Genomic DNA, 27,431 nt, shown 5'->3' with positions numbered 1-27,431 from the left:
TGCATTGAATTTGTCTATAAATATAAAAATAGTACAAATCACTTATTTTCTTAAATTGTCAATTAGTAAAAGCTAAAGTAATTAAATTTATATAACATTAAATTACAAATTTATTCTTTCAAAAAAAAATTAAAAATTTATTGATTGATAGTTTTAATGTATATTACATTATTCACACATACACAAAACCTATTAGGGTTACATATTTGTATATTTACATTGTTGCAAATTATGTCATCACTTAGCATGTGTTTGGTTCATCCTAATGACTCTATTACAATGTAGTATCCTACTAAAGCACAAAAAGTAAATGTCACCTTCATTGAGACTCAAACTCACAACCTCCCACATAAAAGTACAACATTGGTGCCATTAGACCACAAGGTCTTAGCACACAACTATAAGATTTAATTACTCTTTTAATTAAAAACTCATTTATCTAATTAAAAACGAGTATCATTCTATCTTATCCCTCTCCATCTATTGCCTACTCATCTGTCGCATCCTCACTACATCTCTCGACGCTTCATTACTACTCACTTCATCACTACTCTGAAGACTCCATGACTCCATACTTCCATAGCTTCCTTCTACCTAGAGCTTTGCTCACTTATTGAGCTAAGTATCACATCATTTACCTTCATCCTTAGGGCAACCTCAATAGTGAGACATTTTTAAGGGATTTTGTCATAGCCATGTAGGAAAGAGAGGGTAGAGGGAAGAGAAAAAGGGAAGAAAAAAAAAAAAGCAAAAAAAAAAAAAAGTCTGACATGAAAAATTAAAATAAAAAAAAAAATTAGAACATGCTATTTACGCGCCCAGCTGGCACGTGCAGTGCACGCGCCTGCAGCTTCTCCTTCTTCCTTTTATCTCTGCAAGTGGGCCCCCAAAGAACCCTAATTTGCAATAATAAAATCTCCTAAAAGAACTTACCTTCCCATTTGTGAAAATCCATTTTATTGTTCTAAAATCCCCTTTTGGGGATGCCCTTAGCTCTCTATTGTCAGTATTTGTTTCAAGTAGTCATTGAAATCCCTTAGATCCACTATTAATATTATGGATTTGCTTCATAAATTTCTTGAAAAAATCAAATAATTGTGAGACACTTCAAATTTTGGGTCTATTTTGTTCTGGGTTTGAGTAATTTATGTATGTACTCTTGCCATAATTGAAAAATTATGCAATATGCTTATGTGATGTATGTATTGTATTAATTTGTCATCCACTACGTCTAATTCGACACTTTTCTTCATCTACTCTGTCATTCGTTATATGCAAATTAGGTTTAGAGGTAAAGATTTCACCTATGGTGAGTCAGTTTCATATTATCAATCATTTTAATTTGCTCTTGCTTCATCTATTACTTCACTAGTCTTAGTCAATAAGGCTCCTTCTTAATAATTAAATTATATTAACAGGTCATTGACAGGTAATAATATATTTTACTAGTATATTAATTTTAAAAATATATATATACTCAATTAATAAAGACATTATAGAAAATAAGTAAGTAGTTAAACTTTTTTGGATGAATTATTGTATCGATTTTCATATTATTTTTAGGTAATATTTTAAAGACAAAGGCCATTAGAATTAGAGTTAGGGGTACCAATAAATATACTTGAACTGCATGGAATTTTACCATTAAAAATATCTTTGAGATTAAAAGCTCACCTACTCAATCTCAAATTTTGTATAAATTATATATGCATAATCTTATTGAAAAAAAAAATCATATTTCAAAATATCATTAAGAATTTGCAAGAGGAAGTTCACAATGACTATTGAGGTCTCACATATACCTGCACAAGGAAAACCTATGAATTCGTACATTATAACTTTATTATATAACTCCTTAGTTACTCTTCGACAATATCAGTAAGTCTATTATAATCATGTCATCTTTAAAAAAAAAAGTAATTTAATTTTTACAGACTCATCAATGTCATCAATATGGCATTAAAAAAAACTTAATTCATTTTCAGCGAAGGGATTAGTTAATGTGTTCGATTGTGGAAACCCTGAGTATATCCAAAAAAAAAAAAAAAATTGTATAGTTTTTCCAGGCAAAGTAGTTGTGCAGACTCCGTGCAGAGCTGGAACTTGGTTATGGTTTTGGAGATTAATCATCAAACTATTCCATTCATCCCTCAATGCTTCATTAATGTTTGCACGTAAACTTCTTCTGTCCTCTTGAGCTCCTGCCTCCCAGGTAAACTCATATCCTGCAAAACAACACCACTATGTTTAAAACCTTTTTCTTTATCGTCATACCTTTAATTTGTAGTAAACCAATCCACTTTCCACCCAAATAATTTGCAATCTTTGTCTTCCGGCAGCAGGATGACCATTCTTGGTGCTCTATCTATACATTCTTTCGCAGCAAACATATTTGAAAAACAAGTAACACATATATACAATGTTAATTAGGGTGTGTTTGGTTGATGGGTTTTGCTCATAGGAATGGGTATAAAGTGATTGTTATTGACTTATTGTTTAGTTGATAGGTTTTTAGAACACTACTATGGATTTCGAATAACTCATCAGTTGAAAAACCCATACTCAAATAAAATAAGGATTTCATTCACTGTACTTATTCATTCTCAAACACTACTATTAGTATTCATTCACAGTCCACCCTACTACCAAACATGTTAAATACTTTCACTAAAACTCATTACCATTACCAAGTATTTGATGCCCATTCTGATTCCGATTCTCATGTGCGAACCAAACACACCCTTAGTATCATTTATCAGTACTGATATATGGTACTAACAAATGATATTCTAGTTTTGGTTGGTTTAAAATGAAAAAAAAAAAAAATCAACTTTCAAATAACAAAATAATCATATTTTCCCTGTCATTTTTGATATATAATTCCTATTTTATTTATTTTTATTTTGTGAATCATATGTCAAGTACGTTTCCTTTTTAAATGGTCTTTGCCTCATTTTATTATCATGTTAATATCAATTCCTATATAGTTATGCTTGAAGTGACCTTTTTTATTCTTCATGTCAAAAGACATCAAAAACATTTTTTTTAAAAAAAATTCCCAAAAAAAAAAACATTTTAAAAAATATAGTATTTGTCTAACTAAAAATAATTAATATATTTACACTAAAAAAAAAAAAAAAGATTAAGGGTGTGTTTGTTCATGGATTTAACTAGGAGGAATGAGAATTGAAATCATAATTAATGTTTGGTTGACAACTTTTTAAAACACAATTATGGGATTTGATTACACTTCAATTAAAAACCTCATTCCCTAATTAAAAATGTGTATCATTCCATTTTATTAGTAATCTAATTTTTAAGTTTGAATTAGTACTTTTAGATTTTTGTTTTAATTTTTTTATTGTTCATATTTTTGTTTTGAATGTCTTTATATTAGGATCAATTGTCTTAAATTTTTATTTTATTTTGTATTTTTACAACTTGTATATTCACATTATATAGTCATACATAACCAAACATCAATATTGATAATCATTCCAATTACACCCTCCTACCAACTATGTAAAATACTGTTGAGATTAACAAGAACAAGACAAATAATAATGACAAAAAGGTAAAGAAGACAAGATTTACGTGGTTCGGCAATGTGCCTACATCCACGGGAGTGAAAGTATTCTCTTATTATTTGTGATGGTGATAGTGGTGACACAACCTTTTAGGGATACAACCAATATATTTATAGGCATCCAATCCCTATACAATAGGTCTACCCGTTTCACTCCTACTCCTAGTATGAGACAAACACTTATTCCTAATCCATATATGAGACAAACTCAACAATCTCCACCTTGGCGAATATGTTCTTTAGGAGAAAAGATAACTCAACAATTCTCCACCTTGACGAATATGCTCTTTAGGAGAAAAGACTTATCTCACCATCTCCACCTTCACATATATGCCCTTTAGGAGAAAAGACTTCTCCACCTTCGCAAATATGTCCTTTAGGAAAAAAAGATAACTCAACAAATCTCCACCTTAGCAAATATGTCCCTTAGGAGAAAAGACTTATCTCACCATCTCCACCTTCACAATTATGCCCCTTAGGAGAAAAAAACTTATCTCACATATACACATGGGTAGGAACAACCATGCTCATCCCAACTAGCCAGCCACATGCATACGCAGCATCAAACGTTACCCAGTGCATGTACACGAACCGCTTTGTTCCAAGCCATTCGCCCCTCAACCGTCGACCTGTTATACCGCCGCGACTCATGCTAACTGCCCCGTTCAGTTGACTTCCTGCATCCGGCCCATACCAGGTCCATATCCCCTCCTGGTATCCACGCTGCCCTAACACAATAGCGCCCCTGCAAAGTCACACTAAACTCGTGTGCCTTGCCCAATGCTCCACTAACCAGCAATTACCACTGGCCAGCAACACGCACAACGCAGCACCAAACGTTTCCCGGTGCATGTTCACGAACTTCTTCGTCGTCCCGAGAAGTCCTCCCATACCAAACCCATATCGGCCCTAACCAGTGTCATACCGGCACATACTGAGCCCATATAAGCCCATACCGATACCAGCCATGACTCGTGACAAGCTCGACCCATACCAGCCGTGACTCATGCCAAAAGCCCAGCCCTTACCACAGCCCATACTAGCTGTGACTTATGACAAGCCCAGCCCATACCGAGCCAATATTGACCCATATTGATACCAGGTCCACGACCCCTCCTGGTATCCGCGCTGCCCAACACCACAGCGCCCCTCACCACCTTCTCATCTAGCATCTTGAAACGCCCAACAAGTCCAAACAATGTTCGAACTTGTTACTAGTTACCGCTAGAACATCACCTTCACTATAATAAGATTCATCAGCATGTACCACGTCCGTAGCTTCCTGCTTCTTCAACTTCTTCCAATCAGCCTCTTCCAGATTTGCTGGATTTTCCGCCCTCAAGGTTTTCAGAAGGCCCTGATATGCCAACAAATCCTTTACCCTAGACCGCCATAACCCAAAATTCCTTATACCATCACACTTTGATACCTCAAATTTTGTACTTGAACGGACCATCTCAACAGTGCTCTGATACCAATTTGTTGAGATTAACAAGAACAAGAAAAATAATAATGACAAAAAGGTAAAGAAGACAAGATTTACGTGGTTCGGCAATGTGCCTACATCCACGGGAGTGAAAGTATTCTCTTATTATTTGTGATGGTGATAGTGGTGACACAACCTTTTAGGGATACAACCAATATATTTATAGGCATCCAATCCCTATACAATAGGTCTACCCGTTTCACTCCTACTCCTAGTATGAGACAAACATTTATTCCTAATCCATATATGAGACAAACTCAACAAATACTTTTTTTTTTTTTTTTGTAAAATAGTAACAAAAGAGTTTTAATCCTCTGTTTATTATAATATTTGATATGTTTAATGCAAGCAAAGATTGAAAAACCCGGCCTAATCTCAATCCTGTTGAAGTGGGAGATATAGGGCTGCATTTTAAGATGGTTTTCCTGGTGAGTACCTTTCTTCATTTGTATACTCGGTTTAACTACCATAATCTCTTCAAAACTGCATCTCGGACAGCATTCATAACAGAATATATATATATATATATATATATATATATATATATATATATATATCAATGTTGAAAAAATCGCTAGGCGCCCACTAGGCGACTGGGGACCGCCTAGGGCGCCTAGCTAGAGCGCCTAGGCCGCCTAGAACGCCTAGAACGCCTAGGCGGGCGCCTAAAGCGCCTAGGAGGCCGGGTGCCTAGCGCCTAGGCGCCGATTAATCGGCGTCTAGGCGCGATTTTTGCAACAGTGATATATATATATATGAATTCGCTAACAGTAACAAGCAATCAGTTCAAACTTCAAAGCTAAGGTAGTTGTTAATTATAGTAAAAGGTGTTAAAAGACCAAAAAAAAAAAAAAAAAAAAAAAAAAAAAAAAAAAAAACAATAAAGAGATCCAAGGTTCCACCAAGTCACCAACCTATTCTTAATCGAGGAAACTCTTTGTTTCCGCGAAAATGATAAATCACACTCTTTAATCTAAAAAGTATATAGAAAGAAAAACAGTGTTAGAGATCTTCAAAGAAGCATTCCTATACCTATTGTTAGTATTTTATGTACTGGCCAGAAATTTATACCAAACATACAGATATGTGAGAATTTTTAATTTCTCAAAGCTATTACTAAGCGATACACAAGAACCAGTAGAGATATGGGCAATGAATTTCCTAAATATCCATGAAATTACCAGAAATCAGGAGTTTATGCTGTTAAAACATTTCAATCCAAAGCTTAAGAAAACAAACACCAGGAGATAAGAGATTAATCACATAAATGAGTGGGTTGGTAAATTGAGAACAATTTGTTATAATTTGAAACGGAAAGGAGACCAAGATACAAAACTTTAAAATGCAGATTAAAAGGTGGTCCCTAAACAAGATATAAACCATCTATGCTAAAAATAAAGCATACCCAAGTATACTTTGTATCCTAGTTCTGTTGACTTCTTAGCTTGCTATGATGCTTTTAACTGGCAGTTTCATAAGATGTATCTCACTCCTAAAAGATGTAGGTTCACCTTCTAGTTTTCTAGCATGGAGCATGGACAAGCCATATAGCAAAGTAAAAGTAGCAATAGCAATAGCAATAACAATAACAATAATGAGGATGAGGATATGGATATGATGCAAGAAGGCAACAATATTTTTATCAATTATTTAATAGATGTTTTAATTAGATTATAATTGCTTAATACTTAATTGGTTGTCTAATTCTAGTTATTTAATTGATTCAATTATTAGAAGTCTTTGTCCGAATTAGTTAAGTGATTATTAGTTATTGGAGTCTTGTATCTTCCCTATTATAAAAGGAAGAATTCAATGGATTAATGGGGAGCTGAATTTTAAAATCCCAAAAGGGGACACTAAGGGAGTTTTGGGATCTCAAGCAAACCTAGTGTGGCAAAACACATTTAATTCCTTCTTCCACCTGCGACTTAGACCATAAAATTTGGTTCCGTTGCCGGGGATTCAACGCTCTTCAAGAATTGAAAGAGTACTCCGTACGTCTGCTTGGATAATTAGGTGAAGATGACAATGAAGGGATAACTAAATTCCTCGAAGGCCAAGGGAAAACACCAAAAACCATACACCAACTCCCTCAAAAGTTCAGCAAGCCGAGGGTTGATGTTATTTCACTCAAAATGGATGATTCATCCTCCACAATTAGTGTTTAGTGATCACCCATATTTTGAGATAGCTCAAATACAAGCTAGTGTTTCGGTCAATCAAACTCATGTGGGTGATAATTCAACATAGAGGGTTGCTGATTTTCAAAAAATATGGATGAATAATGCATTTTGAGTGAAATAACAACACCCTCTACTTGCTGAATTTTTGAGGAAGTTTTGGTGTTTTGTCTTGACCTTCAAGGAGTAGGAATTTAGTTATCCACTGCTTTAGTTTGCTGCCACCTTCACCTAATTCTCCAAGACAATGTATGTAGTACTCTTTCACTAATAGCTTCAACTCATTCACCGATTCTTTAAGAGTGTTGAGTTCTGGATTGTCCAAAAGTGTGTCGCCTATGACCCCGGCAACGGAACCAAACCAAATGTTATGGTGTCACGGACTCACAGGCAGAGGAAGTGTTTTGCCACACTTCAAGGCTGAGTTTGCTTGAGATCTTAAAACTCCCTTAGTCCGCTTTCCCATTGATTCAATGAATTCATACAAGAATCCAATAACTAATAATCACTTTAAGACTAGATAAGACTAAATAACTAATTAAGACAAGGACTTCTAATTGAATCAAATAACGGGAACACCAAGTATTTAGCAATTCTAATCTAACTAAAACATATATTAAATAATTGATAAAAGTATTATTGCCTTCCTACATCATATCCATCCATGTCCCCAGCCCACGAGGTAGTGTTAATGAACATAAAACAAATGCCACGAATGACCAATTAGTAGCCCTATTAAACAGGAAACTCAAAGTTCTGATTTATTGCCATTGGAAGATTTTAGCGACTATCAGGTTCCATTTGGGCAGGATGAAGAGATAAGAGCACGCACCTTGTTGAAAGATTAGAAAATACTAAACGAAAAAATAAAAATAATAATAATAAAAATTAAAGACTTGAAATTAGCTATGAGGACCCAAGTATGCAACTATGCACATATCATGCTAGTTATTCTGTGAGTAAATTTAGACATAATGGTCATACCCATTGTGACTATGATGACCTCCTTTAGGGTGAAGACGAAGTACCCCACATGGCAAATCCATATCATCATGAAACTACAATAAAAAATTTAAAATTTAAAATTAAAAAAAAAAAAATAATAATAAATGTCCAAGTGTCACATAGTACTTAGTCAATTTCCAAATAATAAGAATGAAAAGTTTGAATTGCCCAAAAGACTATACCACAATCACGCGGTTGAGTGGAAGCTTATAATATGCAGCAAGTGGTCCACTCTAATAGGAAAGGAACAAAAGTTATTTGTCATAATCACCATATGATTAAGCAAAGTTCAAATTCAACCAACAAACAAACGAGGCACAGAGCAAGACATTAAAAAATATGTCAAAATTACAGTAAGACATTTGGTTAACTTACAAATCTTTATATTCCTATTTGGATTGACCTTTAATTTAAGTCATCATAATTGAGGAGAGACACATTGAACCACCAAGTATTGGTCTGCTCTCAGATATGAATTGGTTACAAATTACAACTATCTGATCCATTATATGAACAACAACTAACATCAAATACCCTATAAAAGGAGTCGTTTGGTTCGCGGAAAATATTTTAAGGGAGGTGGAATTGAAATTCCATGGAAAAATAATTACTAGGAAGATGAATTTCATTGTTTGGTTGGTGGAAAAAGAATTACTGAAAATACTAATTCTGTTGTTTGGTTAGATTTGGAATTGTAAGGAATAATGAGTATAAAGACCTATATGCCCTTACAAATTAATAAGAGTAATATAATTAAAAAAGAAAACAAGGGTAAAAAGAAAACAAGTGCATTGAATTTGTCTATAAATATAAAAATAGTACAAATCACTTATTTTCTTAAATTGTCATTTAGTAAAAGCTAAAGTAATTAAATTTATATACCATTAAATTACAAATTTATCGATTGATAGTTTGAATGTATATTATGTTGACCTCAAAAGAATTGTCAACTATTGGGCGCAAAAACCTGACTCCTAATTTCAGTAGATATCATAGTCCAAATATGAATAGGACTAATAAATCTATTCATATTCAAATTAAGTCATCTCTTGTCCTATAAAAGGCAGCCACTCTCAATCACAAAGATTACGCTTTCAGCACCTAATCGTGAGCACGAGAGTCATTGAGAGAGATACCCAAATCCCCTTGAAAAGTAGTACAAGTGTTTAGGTCTCAATAGCTTGATAGGAAATCATATTGTGTAATCCCCGTTCCCTAAACAAAGTGTACTTTAAATATTGAGCTTTTAGTGGATTTAGGCAAATTCTCAATTTGAGAAGTGCCTCGCAGATTAGGGCTGCTTGCCCGAAACTGCGTTATAAATATTTGTGTCACAACGTCTGTTTCAACGTTACCGAATTCAAACGTCTATATTAATTACAATTGGTATCAGAGCAGGTTTGCTCAAGTTACTAGCAGGATCCAAATGGAATTCCCAAGAGAAGGTCTTTCAAACAATAGACCACCGGCTCTACTTGGCACAAACTTCTCCTACTGGAAAGCTCGAATGCAGATATACATTCTGGCACAAGGAGAAGGCGTCTGGAATGCAATAGAAAACGAATGGAAAACTCCAGTTGATGATAAAGGAAATGCAAAACCTAGAACTGATTGGAGCGAAGAAGAGAAAACTGAATATGACTTCAACTCAAAGGCTATAAATGCAATATATGGAGCAGTGAGCGAAGACACTTTTAAACTAATTGCATCAACTCGCATAGCCAAAATTGCATGGAGTATATTGTGCGATCATCATGAGGGAAACACAACTGTAAGACAATCTAAGCTTCAGATGATACAAACTGAATTTGAAAACCTGAAAATGGGAGAGGAAGAAAGCATCACCCAATTCAGTGCCAGAGTTTTAAGCATATCCGGAGATGCATTCAACTTAGGCGAACCTATACCCGAACATAGGATCGTCAAAAAGGTTCTACGCTCACTACCCGGAAGATTCCAAATGAAAGTCACCGCTATTCAAGAACATAAAGATCTGAATACATACAGACTAAGTGACCTAATAGGAAATCTTCAAACCTATGAACTTGAGATGCTACAAGGTCAGAAAAACAATGGTAAAGGAATAGCATTACAGTCCAGACAAGAAGAGAACTCAGAAACTGATTCAGAAACCATGGAACAGTCAATTGCACTAACCGAGTTCTCAAAAAGTTTAACAAGTCCAGGAATAAAAATATCTCAAACAACCAAATAAATTCTACAAATCAAAAACCATTCAATCCAAAGAGAAGAGATAATACAATGCTATGAATGCAAAGGCTTTGGACACATTGAATCAGAATGTGCCACATACTTGAAAAGGAAAAATAAAACATATATAACAACTCTGAGCGATGACTCAGATAGTGAAGAAGATGACAACAACACAAACTTTGTAGCTTTCACTGCTAGCCATGAAGACAACAATAGTGATAACATGCAAGATTTACTAGAGGCATACACTCAACTAAATGCCAAATGGGAGCAAATCATCAAGAAAAATTTGGAACTCATGGAAGATAATCACTATTTGAAGAATGAAAAAGAACGAATAGAGAAACAATACAAAGAAGCCCAGAACGAACTACTAGACTTTAAGAACAGAGAAACTAAGCTGCTACAAGAAATTAAGGAGCTTACCGAAAGGCCCAGAACTCCAGGCACAGACACCAGTGAGAATAACCAATCTGAAATACAGGAAGTGTCGCAACAGCACTTCCGACATCAAAGAAGAATAAGGTGCTACTATTGTCACAAACTAGGACACATCAAAGCACATTGCTACAAAAGACAGAATGATTATTACTACAGACAAAACAACAGAGTATGGCCACCACACAACAGAAATAATAGCAAGAAAGTCTGGGTAAGAAAAGACCAAAATGTTGCATACACCTCCAAAACAAACAAGGAGCAAGATATATGGTATTTTGACAGCGGATGTTCCAGGCATATGACTGGAAATCCAGAAAATTTAGAGAACATACACTATAAAGATGAAGGATATGTTACCTTTGGAGATGGAGGAAAAGGAAAAATTGTTGCAAATGTAACCCTGAATGTACATGTACTTCCAAAATTGTCAACAGTCTTCTTAGTACAAGGGTTAAAAGCAAACCTGATTAGTATAAGTCAACTATGTGAAGATGAACTTAAAGTAGAATTCTCAAAAGATAATTGCAATGTTCTGAATCAAAATCATGAATGTGTTATGATCGGAAGAAAATCCACGAATAAATGCTACACATGGGACGGTGATCTATCTTGCCTACAGACAACCATCAATCAAACACAATTATGGCACCAACGGGTGGGTCACATAAACTTTCATGACATGAAAAAGGGTTTAAAGAAGGGAGTCTATCGAGGAGTTCCAACACTTGACATAGATGAGAACAAAAAATGTGATGCATGCCTTGAAAACAAAATAACCCGAACAGCCCATAAGAAGACCTCAGGAATACACACTTCTAGAATCCTAGAACTACTTCACATGGACTTGTTTGGACCAACTCAGACTGAAAGCATAGGAGGAAAGAGATATGTCTATGTAACAGTTGATGACTATTCACGATTCACATGGGTAAACTTTCTTAGAGAAAAATCTGAAGCATTCACAATATTCAAAACCCTTGTTGTCAAAATCCAGAATGAAAAGGATGAAAGAATAGGAAAAATCATTCGTCTAAGAAGTGATCATGGAAGGGAGTTCGAAAATTCAAAATTCAAAGAATACTGCACAGAAAATGGGATTCACCATGAGTTCTCCGCACCAAAGACACCCCAACAAAATGGAGTAGTCGAACGAAAAAATCGAACTATTCAAGAAATGGCAAGGGTTCTTTTGAATCATAAGAGACTTCCATCAAAATTCTGGGCAGAAGCAGTTAATACAGCCTGCTACCTAATAAACCGAGTCTTCATTCGAAAAGAAATCAACATGACACCATATCAAATCTGGAAAGGAAAAACACCAAATTTAAAACACACACATGTGTTTGGAAGCAAATGCTATATTCTAAAGGATAGAGAACCATTGAGAAAATTTGACGTCAAAGGAGATGAAGGGATCTTTCTAGGTTACTCCTCGAACAGCAGGGCATATCGAGTATACAACCTTAGAACAAATACTGTCATGGAATCTATAAATGTTGTGGTCAATGACACAACATCGGAGAACCCTCCCAACAGTGATGAAGAGATAACTGTTGTTGAAACAACAGTTCCAAAATCACAGAATCAAAAGTCTGAAACAAAAAATAACAGAGAAAGAAGAAGCTGAAGATCCTAAGGAAATTGAGGAAATCGTCACCACTTATGAGACCAAGGTACAGAAAAATCATCCAATAGAAAACATTATAGGAGGACTAAATTAAGGAATCAGAACTAGAGGAAAGAAACGAGACTATCAAAAAATGGAAGAAGGAGACTATGACTACTGCTACACCTCAAAAATTGAACCCAAAAATATCACGGAAGCATTAAAAGATGAATTTTGGATGGGGGCCATGCACGAGGAATTACAACAGTTTGAAAGAAACAACGTTTGGCAGTTAGTCACTAAACCAGAGAATGCCAATATCATAGGGACGAAATGGATCTACAAAAATAAAACAGACGAACAAGGGAACATTATACGAAACAAAGCCCGAATAGTAGCACAAGGATACACCCAAGTTGAAGGGACAGATTTTGAAGAAACATTTGCTCCAGTGGCCAGAATTGAATCAATTCGGCTCCTCATAGCAGTAGCCTGCATTCTCAAGATAAAACTCTACCAAATGGACGTGAAAACGGCATTTCTAAATGGATATCTAAAAGAAGAGGTCTATGTTGCCCAACCAAAAGGGTTTGAAGACCCCCATTTTCCACAAAGTGTTTATAAACTCAACAAGGCACTATATGGACTAAAACAAGCACCACAGGCGTGGTACGAGCGGCTCACTGAGTTTCTAATCAAAAAGGGGTACAAAAGAGGTAGTGTGGACAAAACCCTATTCGTCAAACACTATGATCAAGACATAGTTATTGCCCAAATCTATGTTGATGACATAGTATTTGGATCAACACTTGAGGTTCACAAAAATCAGTTCATCACTAATATGGAAGGAGAATTTGAGATGAACATGGTTGGAGAACTAACCTACTTTCTAGGTCTACAAATCAAACAGCAAGATAGTGGGATCTTCATATCACAAAGCAAATATGCAAAAAATCTAGTTAAGAGGTTCGGACTAGAAGAAAGCAAAGTTGTCAGAACACCTGTTTCAACAACTGAAATAATCACAAAAGATATAGAGGGGAAACAAGTTGAGCAAACCCTATATCGAAGTATGATAGGAGGACTACTATATCTAACTGCTAGTAGACCAGATCTAAGTTTTGGAGTAGGAATATGTGCAAGATATCAAGCAAATCCTACAGAACAACATTTAAAAGCAGTCAAAAGGGTAATTAAATATGTTAAAGGAACTACCGAATTAGGAATATGGTATTCTTTCGATACCAATCATCACCTATCAGCCTATTGCGATGCCGATTGGGCAGGAAACATAGATGACAGAAAAAGCACCTCAGGAGGTTGTTTCTTCCTAGGAACAAATCTTGTATCTTGGACAAGCAAAAAACAAATTTCTATATCATTATCAACAACAGAGGCAGAATACATTGCAGCTGGAAGTTGTTGCACACAACTACTCTGGATGAAACAAATGCTAGAAGACTATGGAATACATCAAACAACTATGACCATACATTGCGATAACAAAAGTGCAATAGATATCTCCAAAAATCCAGTACAACACTCAAGAACAAAACACATCGACATCAGGCATCATTTTATAAGGGAGCTAGTAGAAGATAAAATCATCAATCTCATGCATATCAGTACAGAAAAACAACTAGCAGTATCCTAACAAAAGCTCTTGGCGGAAACAGATTTGTAAAATTGAGGACCGAAATCGAATTATGCCACTTACAATAAGAAGGGGAAGGGGTGGGCCGTATATGAGAACAGCTTGCGGCCCATAATATGAGAACAGCTAGCGGCCCATAAATCTTTAGACTTGTTCTTCTAAGTTCCATAACCCGATCCACCAATTTTTTTTTTGGGCTCATAACAGAGTCGTCTTCTACCTTACGACCATTCCTACCACTATCATCAAAGCTCCACACAAGATCAGCCATGGTGAGAACACGAAACCAAGCAAAAGGAAAATTACCTCGAAGAGGCCCTGCACCACACTTCTCCGGCACTGGAATGCTCTCTAACCCAGTCCACATCGACGATGACGACACCTCAAGAATCGTCATGGATCCCGTTCCCATCTCACGAGTGCCATTCCAGACCATTCAAGAACATCAATCTGCACCTACAGGTAATCCGGAACTCACTATTGATCTATTTGGAGAAACCCTAAGTCAGGTGCCCAATTTTGGGAAAAGCCCTGAATCAAACACAGATGCTCTAGGTCACGGACAAGAACCGTGTTCGTCTCCTCTCGACACCCCTGAAAACGACCTAAACAGGTCATCAAGTCACAACCACGAAACAGAGGTAGCACACAGTTTAGAACCCACCAAAAGGAAACGAAAAAGGACAGACCCATATGAAGGAGGTGATCCTAGAGCCAAACGGCCAGATGACTTCCCAATCAGGGCCGGGCCTCCACAACGAAAACCCACTAATCCCCTCCCAAGATTGCAAAATTCCAAAGTAACAACTAAAAAGGGAAGAGAACCAGAGGAAGATCTGAGCTGGGCTTCGGAAGAACACCCAAATAATGATACTGAAAATTTGGTTCAAGAAAAGGAAAAACCTACTAGAAAAGGAAAACAAAAGAAAAGAGGCAAAGAAAAGGTATCACCAGCAGAAGATCAGTCTATCCTACCAAAACCACACAGCACAAAATTTTTGAGCCAACAATCAGCAAAACTATGGGGCAAAGTTGTTGAAAGAAAGACCCTCAGTCAAAAATTAGTTTTGGTAGATAAACTGAACAAACATGATCAAATCCGAGAAACCTTGACAAAAAATCAACTACTTGGTTCTGTCACAAACATAGAAGCCTATGATGAACAAGTTGTTCAAGAATTTTATAGTAACCTAACCAAAGACATCACCATCTCCACAAGTCCAATGCATGGAAAAATATACCTAAGGGGAAAATATTATGAGTTTAATTCGGATATCATCAACAACCACATCAACACCACTGAAGGGGATGAAAGAATACTTCTTACAAATGATGAAGTCATTCAAGAACTCACAGCAGGGAATGTGAATCTGGAGAAAAACAAAATTAAAGCTGCATCATTAACCAGTATATATGCTGTATTACAGAAAATCGCACTGGCAAATTGGATGCCCTCATTACATGAGTCAACACTCAAAAGAAGCCTAGCAGACCTACTGTACAAGATTGGAAAAGGGATCAAAATTGACCTTGGCAATCTCATCTACACACAGGTCACAAACCTAGCAGAAAACAAAGGAACCAAAGCTTGCCTTATATTTCCAAACCTCATCTGTTCTGTTCTAGCAAAACAAGGACTCAAGATTCACAAGCCAAAGTCTCAAGTAAAAATCCTCAACACAACCATTAAATTGACCAAAGGGGGGCACCAAAATGATCTCAAAACCCTAGGTCCAAAAGACAAACCAACAGATCAGCAGACTCTAATTAACTACTTTGAGAAAAGATTGTCTGAACTAGAGGCTTCTGAGAAACATGTATTGAGGAAACATATGGAAATCAAAGAGGAGAAAACTGAACTACAACAATGGCTGAAAGCCCTGAAATTAGAAAGTAATGAAGAAGAAGATGATCAAGAACTAGAAAAAGATCAAGAAAGTAGTGAAGAAAATGGTGATCAGGAACCTGAAGCTGAGAGTAGTGAAAGAAATGAAGAAGAAGATGATCAAGAACCTGAAGCTGAAAGTAGTGAAAAATCCACCTAAAACATCTTCAAACATTTAGCAAAAAAGGGGGAGAGTTAGTACCTTGTATGATCTGATGTTTTGGTAAGACATCTTCAAGATGAATGGTATGATTTCTCTTGGTCTATGATCTGATGTCCTGGTAAGACATTCTTCAAGATGGATGGTATAGTTTTGATAAGATATCTTCAAGATGAATAGTATGATTTCCCTTGGCCATTTTTGTTTGGGAAGAATCTGTCTCAAAATGGATCAGCTTCAAGGTGGATGTTATGATCTCTCTTTTTTTTTTTTTAATCTGTCTCAAAATAGATGGTAGGGTATTTTTGATATCTTTTGGATGATCTGAATTGAATAATCTGTAATGTGTATGGGACATGTAAACCCAGACTGTTTGGCAGTTTCTGTTTCCAAGAGGCAGTTTGGCAGTTCTCTTTCTGTTTTTTTTTGGCAGCTTATCTTTTGAGGATAAAAATGATCCAGGCTGGCCTTATTCTTTATTGCTACCATGTGGAAAGATACTGACAAAAGGAAAAGACTTATTTCCTTGCCAGCACATTTTATTATGCTATAACTACACAAGTCAAAGAACAACAGCTGAAGCAAAGATTGAATCAAGGGGGAGACTACTCATCAAAAGATCATCACATTCCTCCCCAAACTAAGGGGGAGTCACACCAGGAATTAAGACCTTCCAACAAACCAAGGTTTTTGCAAAAGTTTGACAAAGGGGGAGATTGTTGACCTCAAAAGTATTGTCAACTATTGGGCGCAAAAACCTGACTCCTAATTCCAGTAGATATCATAGTCCAAATATGAATAGGACTAATAAATCTATTCATATTCAAACTAAGTCATCTCTTGTCCTATAAAAGGCAGCCACTCTCAATCACAAAGATTACGCTTTCAGCACCTAATCGTGAGCACGAGAGTCATTGAGAGAGATACCCAAATCCCCTTGAAAAGTAGTACAAGTGTTTAGGTCTCAATAGCTTGATAGGAAATCATATTGTGTAATCTCCGTTCCCTAAACAAAGTGTACTTTAAATATTGAGCTTTTAGTGGATTTAGGCAAATTCTCAATTTGAGAAGTGCCTCGCAGATTAGGGCTGCTTGCCCGAAACTGCGTTATGAATATTTGTGTCACAACGTCTGTTTCAACGTTACCGAATTCAAACGACTATATTAATTACATATTACATTATTCATACATACACAAAACCTATTATGGTTATATACTTATTTGTATATTTACATTTATGTCATCACTTAGCATGTGTTTGGTTCATGGCATGGGTTTATATATCAGGAATAGGAATTAAAATTATAGTGTTATTATTTGGTTGAAAACTTTTTAAAACACAACTATAAGGGGATTTGATTACTCTTTTAATTAAAAATTCTATTATTTAATTAAAAACAAGTATCATTCCATCTTCATCTATCGCCTACTCATCTGTCGCATCCTCACTACATCTCTCAACGCTTCATTACTACTCACTTCATCACTACTCTGGAGACTCCATGACTCCATACTTCCATAGCTTCCTTCTACCTAGAACTTTGCTCACTTATTGAGCTAAGTATAACGTACACCATTTACCTTCATCCTTAGTTCTCTATTGTTAGTATTTGGTTCAAGTAATCATTGAAATCCCTTAGATCCACTATTAATATTATGGATTTGCTTCATAAATTTCTTGAAAAAATCAAATAATTGTGAAACACTTCAAATTTTGGGTCTTTTTGGTTATGGGTTTGAGTAATTTATGTATGTACCATAATTGAAAAATTATGCAATATGCTTGTGTGATGTATGTATTGTGTTAATTTTTCATCCTCTACGCTTGACTCGACACTTTTCTTTATCTACTCTATCATTCGTTATATGCAAGTTAAGTTTAGAGGTAAAGATTTCACCTTTGGTGAGTCAGGTTCATATTATCAATCATTTTGCTCTTGCTTCATCTATTACTTCACTAGTTTTAGTCAATTCAATTTTCACGCAATCTTTGTCAATAAAGCTCCTTCTTATTTCTTAATAATTAGATTATATTAACAGGTCACTGACAGAAAATCAAATATTTTACTAATGTATTAATTTAAAAATATATATACTCAACTAATAAAGACATTATAGAAAATAAGTAAGTAGTTAATGTTGTAAGTTGGAGAAGGGAGAATGATAGACAATCATGTAGGGGTAATCTCCATTTCATTCAGCATCCACAGTACAAGAGGGGATACAATATATATATATATATATATATATATATATATATATATATATATATATATATATATATACTAGTATTAATTAATAACAATAATAATGTTGGCTGTTACACACGTTATAACCATTACAATAATGTCCACTTAGGGTGTGTTTGGAAACCTGGAAAATGAGTTCTGGAAATCATTTTCCAAGTTTTCATTGTTTGGATGTGCTTGGAAAATCAAGTCAACGGAAATCATTTTCCGTTGACTTTGGAAAATAGGCTTGTTTTTGGAGGAAAATGACTTCCTTTTTTTTGGGGGGGAGTCATTTTCTAACTTTTACACCAACATCACACCACCACCAACATCATCAACACCATACCACCACCACCTCACTACCACCATCACCACCACTACTGCAGCCGCCACCACCACTATACCACCGCAACCACCGCCACCACACCACCACCATCACACCACCACCATCAACACCATACCACCGCAACCACTACCACCACCAACACCATCAACACCATATCACCACCACCACCACCGCAGCCACCACCACACCACCACCATCACACCACCACCATCACACCATCACCGCCGCCGCCACCACGACCATACCACCGCAACCACCGCCGCCACCACCACCACCACCACTGCAACCACCGTCGCCACCACCACCACCACAACCATACCACCGCAACCACCGCCACCACACCATCACCACCATCACCACTGCCACCACAGTTATTATTATTGTTATTATTATTATTATTATTATTATTATTATTATTATATAACAAATAACACCACTACCACTACACCACCACCACCACCACCACAATAATAATATTTTTGATATATTATTAGTTATTTTTTTATTATATTTAAAATTATTATTATATTATTATATATTATTATACATGTTGTAATATTCTAAATAAAATAATTAAAATGTTTAATTATACAATTGTACTCATTTTCCAGAAAATGAACGAAACACACAAAAACAGTTTTTTAGAATGCAACCAAACACAGGAAATGAAAATATTTTCCGGAAAATGACTCATTTTCCAGAAAACATTTTGCAGAAGTCATTTTCCTGCTTTCCAAACGGACCCTTAATATCATTTATAACACTCCCCCTTGGACCAGGGCCGGCCCAGAGGGGCGGGTAACATGGGAACTCGCCCAGGGCCCAATGTTGAAAAGGCCCCTAATTTGGATTTTTATTTTTTTTGATAAAGTTCAGATAAAAAAAAAAAATTCTTGCATGAGCAGAGATTTAAACCCAAAACTTCAAAATTATTATTTAACATTAAATTCACTTAACCATTACAATCATTTAATATAATTTTTTTTATCAGAAAAGAGTGGGTAACCCAAAAAACAATCATTTAATATAATAATTCAATTAATAGATACTCTGTATATATTAGAGAATATTAAATTAACTTATAATTAAACTTCATATAGAGGCCCAAAGTTTTAATGAGCATTACTTCGGAATTAGGCTAACTGATTTTATTAAAAAAAAAAAAAAACAAAGTCTTAAAAATTATATGTCAATAAAAATTAAAATTTATCCTTGAATTATTTTCAATTAACACAATCTTTTGAACTATATATATATATATATATATATATATATATATATATATATATATATATATATATATATATATATATATATAAAACATTTTAACGTTATATATTAAGGGCCCTTGTTTTTACTTTGTCCCGGCCTATAAAATAATACGACCGACCCTGCTTGGACATTATTTGGCCACGACCTTGCCTCGTTAAAAACTTGCTAGGAAAACCCTGTGAGAAAAAAACCTAAACAAGAAAAGAGTACAAGGTATACCGATAGTATATTCAAATACATTCATGTCTCGTTAAAAACTTCACTAGGAAAACCACGTGGGAAAACCTAGTTGAAGAAAAGAGTACATGATATTTGTAAACTCATATATTGTACTGATTGCCTCGTTAAAAGCCTTAACTTAAGAAAACCTCGTGAAAAAACTTAGTTAAGGGAAAAAGAGTACAATCATAAGCGTTTAAGGCATAATCTTCATGATTTTGGGATTTATCTTATTTAAGTATTTACTTGCAACTTTCCCCTATTGACATTACTATATTATACTCGTGCCTCGTTAAAAATCACACTAGAAAAATCCAATAGAAAAAACCTAGTGAGGAAAAGAGTACATGGTATGTATATATTGTGAAAAGTACAACTGTTAGTCCTTTTAAGACCCGATCTACAAGATTGACCACTCAAGACCCAATCTACAGGATGGACTCGAGGGAATGTGATTCCCGTCTCCCCCTGAAGATAACAATCTTCAAATTCTGCATTGCTTAAAGTAAAATCATTGATTCAAAAGGGGTAGAGAAGGGATATGGTACAATCTTCATGATTGTCATTAAAATTTAGAGTTAATACCTCCAATGAGGAAATTTCAATTTTGATCATATGACTACCGGGGTTTTGTTAATTTTAGTCCTTAACTTTCAAAAGTGTCAATTTAGTACCTTAACTATGCAATTTTCGTCAATTTTGGTCACTCCGGACAAATTGTCGGCCAAATTTGGCCGGAAAAATTTTAATAATTAAAATAATGAGGATATTTGGATCGTTTCACGCATCTTTTCTTCTTCTCCGGCGAGTCCATTACTTTCTCTCCCGTTTCCGGCATTCTTTCTCCCTGTAAACTCTATCTGTAATATCATCAAGCCTCATTTCCCCATCATCTTAGTTCATTGCATTCGTCGAAAACGGGAGAGGAAGGGATGGACTCGCCTGGGAAGAAGAAAAGAGATGTGAAATGATCAAAATACCCTCATTATTTTAACAATTAAAATTTTCCAGTAGAATTTGGCTGGAGTGACTAAAATTGAAAAAAATTGCATAGTTAAGGTACTAAATTGACACTTTTAAAAGTCAGGGACTGAAATTAACAAGACCCATATAGTCATATGACTAAAATTAAAATTTCATCTACCTCCAATGGTCCTCCGAGTATTAGCGATTTACCAGTTGTGGTCATCCGAGTTTTAAATGACCTCCAATGGTCCTCCATATTTTAAAACATGGAGGACCATTGGAGGTCATTTAAAACTCGGATGACCACAATTGGTAAATCGCTAATACTCGAAGGACCATTGGAGGTCATTAACTCTAAAAAAATAATAAAAAGCTATGAACTTAGAGTTAATGCCATATGGGGTCTTCCGAGTATAATGGTTTTGCCACGTTTAGTCCTAAAGTTTCAAATTGACCACCCGTGGTCCTTCGACTTTGAAATTGTTACCATCGGTGGTCCAAGTTAACCACCAATGGTCCTTCAACTTTCGAAATTTAATCAGTTGCAGCCCTCCTTAAAGGCCTATGAGTGGTTAAAATTTGATAGTTGAAGGACCATGGATGGTTAAAATTTGAAAGTCGAAGGACCACAAGTGATCAATTTAAAAGTTTATGACTAAACGTGGCAAAACCACTATACTCGGAGGACTCCAGATGGTATCAACTCTTTGAACTTATTACTCAATCTTATTGGTATTTTATAAGTTATTCTTTTTAGTGCGAGAAATTTTATAAGTTTTAAACTTTAAAATAATCTCAGTCATGCATCCCTAATTTACAAATCTAACAACATAAAAAATTCACATTTAACATGCAAACTCCAATTCATCATAAAAACTATCGCCACCATTGTCATCATCCATGAAAAAAAGCAAAATTGGAAGAAGAAACACCTACAAGAATCCGTCTGAAAAGAAAAGAAAAGAAAACAAACTTAAACTGGGTAACTCTCCTATCCCTTCTTCCCTGGTAAACATCTATATATAGCAGGGATAGAACCCACAAGGACAGTTTAGGAAATGGGGGATATTGCAAAAACCCAACTAATTGCAATGATTTTAGCAGAGCTTTCTCAAATGATCTACTCTATCATCATCTCTGAACCCTCTTATCCAGGACAATTGCAGCATTGTGGTTCTTACCTCTTGAGTTAGACTCCATAAATGATTCCCAGGCCGGAGTCGCTAGTTGCTTTACCTTACTTTGAGACACCAACTCACAGCAATAATTGTCCTTTACAGCAGAGCAATTACCAAGTTTCTTATAAAAACACTGCAATTGAGGTAAGGAAAATCATCAACAGGACACAATGTTGCACTGTACTAAAAATGTCGTTTCAGAACATAAAATAACTACATACCTCAGCAAACTGAGGGGAAGAGCATATCAAGGATATAGTAGTTTGCACTATAGAATGTGATTCCAAAAGCCTACACACCATGGAAATTTGAGCCTTCAAGGATATAAGAATGCTTATACTTCTTGACTTTCTTGCAAAACTCTTAAGAGAAGAAAAAGAGACAGCTTGCAATTTCTCAATCATAATGAAGTCCTGCACAGAGAACAAGAAGCCATAAAAAAAAAAAGTAACTTACCAATAAATTTTCTACATACTACTTGAAATTAGTTGGTAGAGAGGATAACCTTGTAAGAACATGAAATAACTTACCCGATAATTAGGGTCAAAGATAATCCAGTTGGCATCCTCATAATTATGTAATTTCAGGATGAAATCCTCTAGCCCTGCCCCACATGCTTTTCGAAAACTATGGGCTGAAAACATCATGTTAATATCATCTACTTTTGGAATACTCCAGGAACAGAAGTTGAATTCTGAACTCAAATCGTGAGTAAGGGAAAACTCAAAACTCAATAAATTTGGAGCATCAATTTCCACACCAGGGAAATAATCCGAACCATTGAGAATGAGTCTCTTAAGACTTTGGCTTGAAATCTTGTACTTACTTGGTAAGTAACGGGCATACACCTTTAATACAGGAATGCTAATAAATATAGACCGAAAGCGTTCCAAATCCATTCCAATAACACCGTCCAAGTACAACTCTCTCAGATTTGTGCAACCAGTCACATCAATAGCACATGCAGCATTTTCGGATCCAAATGAAAATGTATGAAGACTCGGCACATTAATTTGAACCCTCTCAAACTCGTTGCTGCTTTTCAAGAAAAAACATGTTAACTGAGATTTACATGAAACAGATAGAGAGCGCCCCTCACCTTTGCACTGAGAAATTGATAAGTGTTTCATCTTAGGGAAAGCACACACAATCTTTTGTAGCAAATTGTCACCGATAAATCTGCATAACGAAAGAGAGAGCTTCTCTAGATTTGGGAGCTCAATACAAACAAAGCAATTTTCTTCTATGGTACAACGAGACAAATCCAAAACCTCAAGTGTCCTTGCAACAAAGACTTGCTCAGGAACAGAATAAGTAACAGGGGGTGTCAATACCAACCACCGAGTATTAACAATATTCAGCACTAGCTTTGAAACATTCTTGTCTAGAGCAAGACCTAACCAACGGTCTAACTTTGGTGTCAAAGTCTTCACTTCTAACCTTGTTCTAATTTCTATGCAGACTTCTTTTATGAAACGCCTCCTAGCAAGGCACTTACCCAAGGAATTCTCTACGCGATCCAAGAAAGGATGCTCTGGATTTTCTACCTGATTATCCAATTTTTCATTGTCCAACAAACGGAAATTCAGATTAGGGTAAATGCACCAAATGTTATTCCAATACTTGGATAAAACGCAAGTACGACCTATTTCCTTAAAAGGAAGGAATGACAATATATGTTGAATCAAGGATTCAGGAAGCCTCAAGAAGTCGTCCGCCATTTCTGTCTGCCTCCAAGTTTATGCTAAGCAACATATACTAGCATGAAAAGCTTGGAGTAGAAATCCAAAAGAAGTACCTCAATGTTCCGCGCAACAACTCTGAAGGGCAAGATGATCCGTCAGAAGGAGTTCAAGGCGACATAAATTTTGAATGTATGAAATCCAGCGAATTTTGTGTTCGTGAATCGTATTTTTTACCGAGTAAAAACACAAGGTTTTAGGGGTTTTAATGGATGATGATAGAGATTAGAGAACCTCAAGGATAAAAGCAAATTATATCATGCACCGGATCCTTCAAAATAATTTTTTGTTAATTATATTTGTTATAAATGATATTAAGTGTAGACATTATGATTAGAGATAATAACGGTTATAACGATGGTAACATTCTACTTTTTTATTATTATTATTATTATTATTATTATTATTATTATTATTATATATGTTATACCCCATTTGTAAGAATGATGATGAATGAATGGAATGGCTGTCACTTGTTTCTACATTGTTACTATTCTCTTTCCTTTTTCTTTGTATTGTTTTTATTACGAATATATGATCCGTTTCTCCGGAGATGGCTATGAGCTAAAGGTAATAATCACAACATGTTATCAGCACGATAATATATATCTTCGATGAACAGTATGTTAATTTTTTAATTCACGTTCATAATTGTTCAAATCGCCAATAATTGTATATTTGCACTATGAGACCCTGTTGATATTGAGTATATGCTTTAAAATATACATGCAATTTGTATTTGTAAATTATGAATGTTTGTATATATGCTATGATATATAGATATGCTTTTCTCTGTATCATACATGAATATACATTATAGCAAACCATCATCACCGCGCGCGCACACACACACACACACATATATATAGAGAGAGAGGAAGGTTCAAGTGCGGCGGTGCGGCGTCACCAATAGTTCATCAAATATACACCATCAACGTTAGGAAAATACACCACAAAACACACAAAAATTAGGTAAGCATCACCAAAAACACACCATTAGGTGTGATTAAAAACACTATACTGTTCGGAAATACACCATTAGGGGTGGTGAGTTATATGGTGTATTTTTTTTGGGTCTGTTTATATTTTTTGGTGTTTTTTTTTTTTTTTGCATTTCATTGTGATGTGTTTCCCTTACACTGTTGGTGCATGTTGTTAACACTGTTGGTGTATTCTGAAATTCCGCCGCACCGTCGCACGGGAAGACCCCGCCGCATTTGAACTTTCTTTTATATACTAGTTTTTTACGCGCATTGCGCGATTGTGATAATGCCCAATAAACTTTTTTTAAATAAGTACTTTAAAGTATATCAAGGCAAGATTATATTGAAATTGTTAATGCATAGACAATTGAATGTTAAAATTTGTGTATTTAAATAGGCAATTCTAAGTTTACAAATGCAAGATAATATAGTCAAGATTGATTATAATTGTCAATAAAATAATTATATAGGTATGGTTGAAACCAAATACGGGACATAAGGGAGATCAAATAAAAATTAGAGAATAAAATATTAAATATATACTAATATTGAAGAGCTAACTGCTGATTGCCAAACAATGACATTGCGAGATAGTTTTCCATTTCAATTTGTTGTGTGATTTGAATACTCTTTTTGTCAATAAATCTCCCAAGTAGTTAATATGATTGGCTTAATTATATTTTTTTATTTTTTTAAAACAATTATTATTATTATTATTATTATTATTATTATTATTATTATTATTATTATTATTATTAAATATATGTATACCCTTAGGTCATTTTCATGTTAATCTAAACAGTTAATTTTTTTAAATATCATTTTACCATCTGTCAATATAATTCGCTGGTCAAATTCGCTAATATAATCCGCTAACGCTAACCGTTAACTGCAGATTGTCAAACAAGGACATTGCGAGGTAGTTCTCACTTCAATTTGTATGTGATTTGAATACTCTCTTTGTCAACAAATCTCTCAAGTAGTTAATATGATTGGCTTTATTAATTACAATTTTTTTTAATTTTTCATGGTATTAATAAAATATTTGGTAAATAAATATTTAACATTATTTGTATTATAATTTTGATATTTAATTAAAAAATAGTGCACAAAAAAGATAATAGACAATGTAGTGAATATATTCAATTGATGAATTTGAATGTAAAGAATTTTTACATTGGAGAAATATAAAGACAATATAACTAATAAAATTATTTCTTTTAATTAATTTATTGATAATGAATAATTTTTTTTTTTTTAATAAAGACATTGTAGGGACAATGTAGCAAATATAATCAATTGATGAATTTTAATGTAAAGAGTTTTTATATTGGAGAAAAATAAAGATAATATAACTAATGGAATTATTTCTCTTATTTAATTTATTGATAATGAATAATTTTTTTTTTGAATAAAAAAATTGTAGACACATAATTCTAAATTAAAGACATGCATATTTATTATTTTTTGTTGTAGCTACTAAATTATTATTTAATTTACTAAGAGTAAAATAGAGTACTAATTATGCCAACTTTTATTGGGATGTGGTTCGAACCTAAGACCTTTCTTATTGAAATCAATGAGTAAGTTAACGGTGAACTAACATAAATTAACGGAAAATATAATATTTAACGGAAAAGTTAACGGATAATCATATTCATTACGGATAAATTAGGAAATCTTAAGGAAAAATTAAAATCTGATCAATCTGAGCCATTCATTTAATTAAAAAATTTGACCACCATTTTTTCTACCCATTATAGGCCTAACTCTCTTGGGCTCTTATTAGTATAGTAGATATATATATATATATATATATATATATATATATATATATATATATATATATTTATATATATATATATATATATATATATATATATATATATATATATATATATATATAGTTAATTCCATTTTGGTCGTAGATTTATAAGTGGTAGTCCACTTTTAGTCTTTTTTTATCAGAACATCCCCTTTTAGTACTAGTATTATTGTGACATGACCAATTTTGGTCCTCTATCAAAAAAATCGTTGAAATTTTGTTAAATTAAAGGACATTTTGATCTTTTAATCAATGTTGAAAAAATCGCTAGGCGCCTAGAGCGCCTAGGCGGGCGCCTAGGAGGCCAACCGCCTAGGCGCGATTTTTGCAACACCGCTTTTAATACAAAGTGCGTGAGTGAATTCCATTTTTGGTCCTATTGTTATAGGAGCATTTCCAATTTTAGTCCACTTTAATTTTTTTTTGCCACTTTACAACCACTATTATTGAA

General features: G+C 34.6%; 1 protein-coding gene and 3 long non-coding RNA genes across 4 annotated transcripts; 1 reads left to right on the top strand and 3 right to left on the bottom strand.

The window, feature by feature from the left end:
- The first annotated feature begins 1,364 nt into the window (after positions 1-1,364).
- Positions 1,365-21,717, top strand: LOC109164427. Its single transcript, XR_002051399.1, has 3 exons — positions 1,365-1,377; positions 13,700-13,707; positions 21,638-21,717. It is a non-coding gene; the product is annotated as an uncharacterized LOC109164427 (long non-coding RNA).
- Positions 5,979-8,581, bottom strand: LOC109164426. The gene is made up of 3 exons (XR_002051398.1): positions 8,440-8,581; positions 8,237-8,310; positions 5,979-6,045 (listed from the first exon to the last, which is right to left on the bottom strand). It is a non-coding gene; the product is annotated as an uncharacterized LOC109164426 (long non-coding RNA).
- On the bottom strand, positions 10,276-21,707 carry LOC109164428. Its single transcript, XR_002051400.1, has 3 exons — positions 21,634-21,707; positions 18,054-18,059; positions 10,276-10,286 (listed from the first exon to the last, which is right to left on the bottom strand). It is a non-coding gene; the product is annotated as an uncharacterized LOC109164428 (long non-coding RNA).
- A 458-nt stretch (positions 21,718-22,175) lies between the features above and the next one.
- LOC109164451 (putative F-box/LRR-repeat protein At4g15060) lies at positions 22,176-24,151 on the bottom strand. Its single transcript, XM_019312985.1, has 3 exons — positions 22,961-24,151; positions 22,652-22,843; positions 22,176-22,563 (listed from the first exon to the last, which is right to left on the bottom strand). The coding sequence occupies exons 1-3, from the start codon at positions 24,149-24,151 to the stop codon at positions 22,384-22,386; spliced, it is 1,563 nt and encodes a 520-aa protein (XP_019168530.1). The 3' UTR covers positions 22,176-22,383.
- Between the last annotated feature and the right edge of the window lie 3,280 nt (positions 24,152-27,431).

This window comes from Ipomoea nil, unplaced genomic scaffold (assembly GCF_001879475.1).
Source record: "Ipomoea nil cultivar Tokyo-kokei standard unplaced genomic scaffold, Asagao_1.1 scaffold3065, whole genome shotgun sequence".
Taxonomy (NCBI): Eukaryota; Viridiplantae; Streptophyta; class Magnoliopsida; order Solanales; family Convolvulaceae; genus Ipomoea; species Ipomoea nil.
This window is presented reverse-complemented; position numbering and strand designations above follow the sequence as displayed.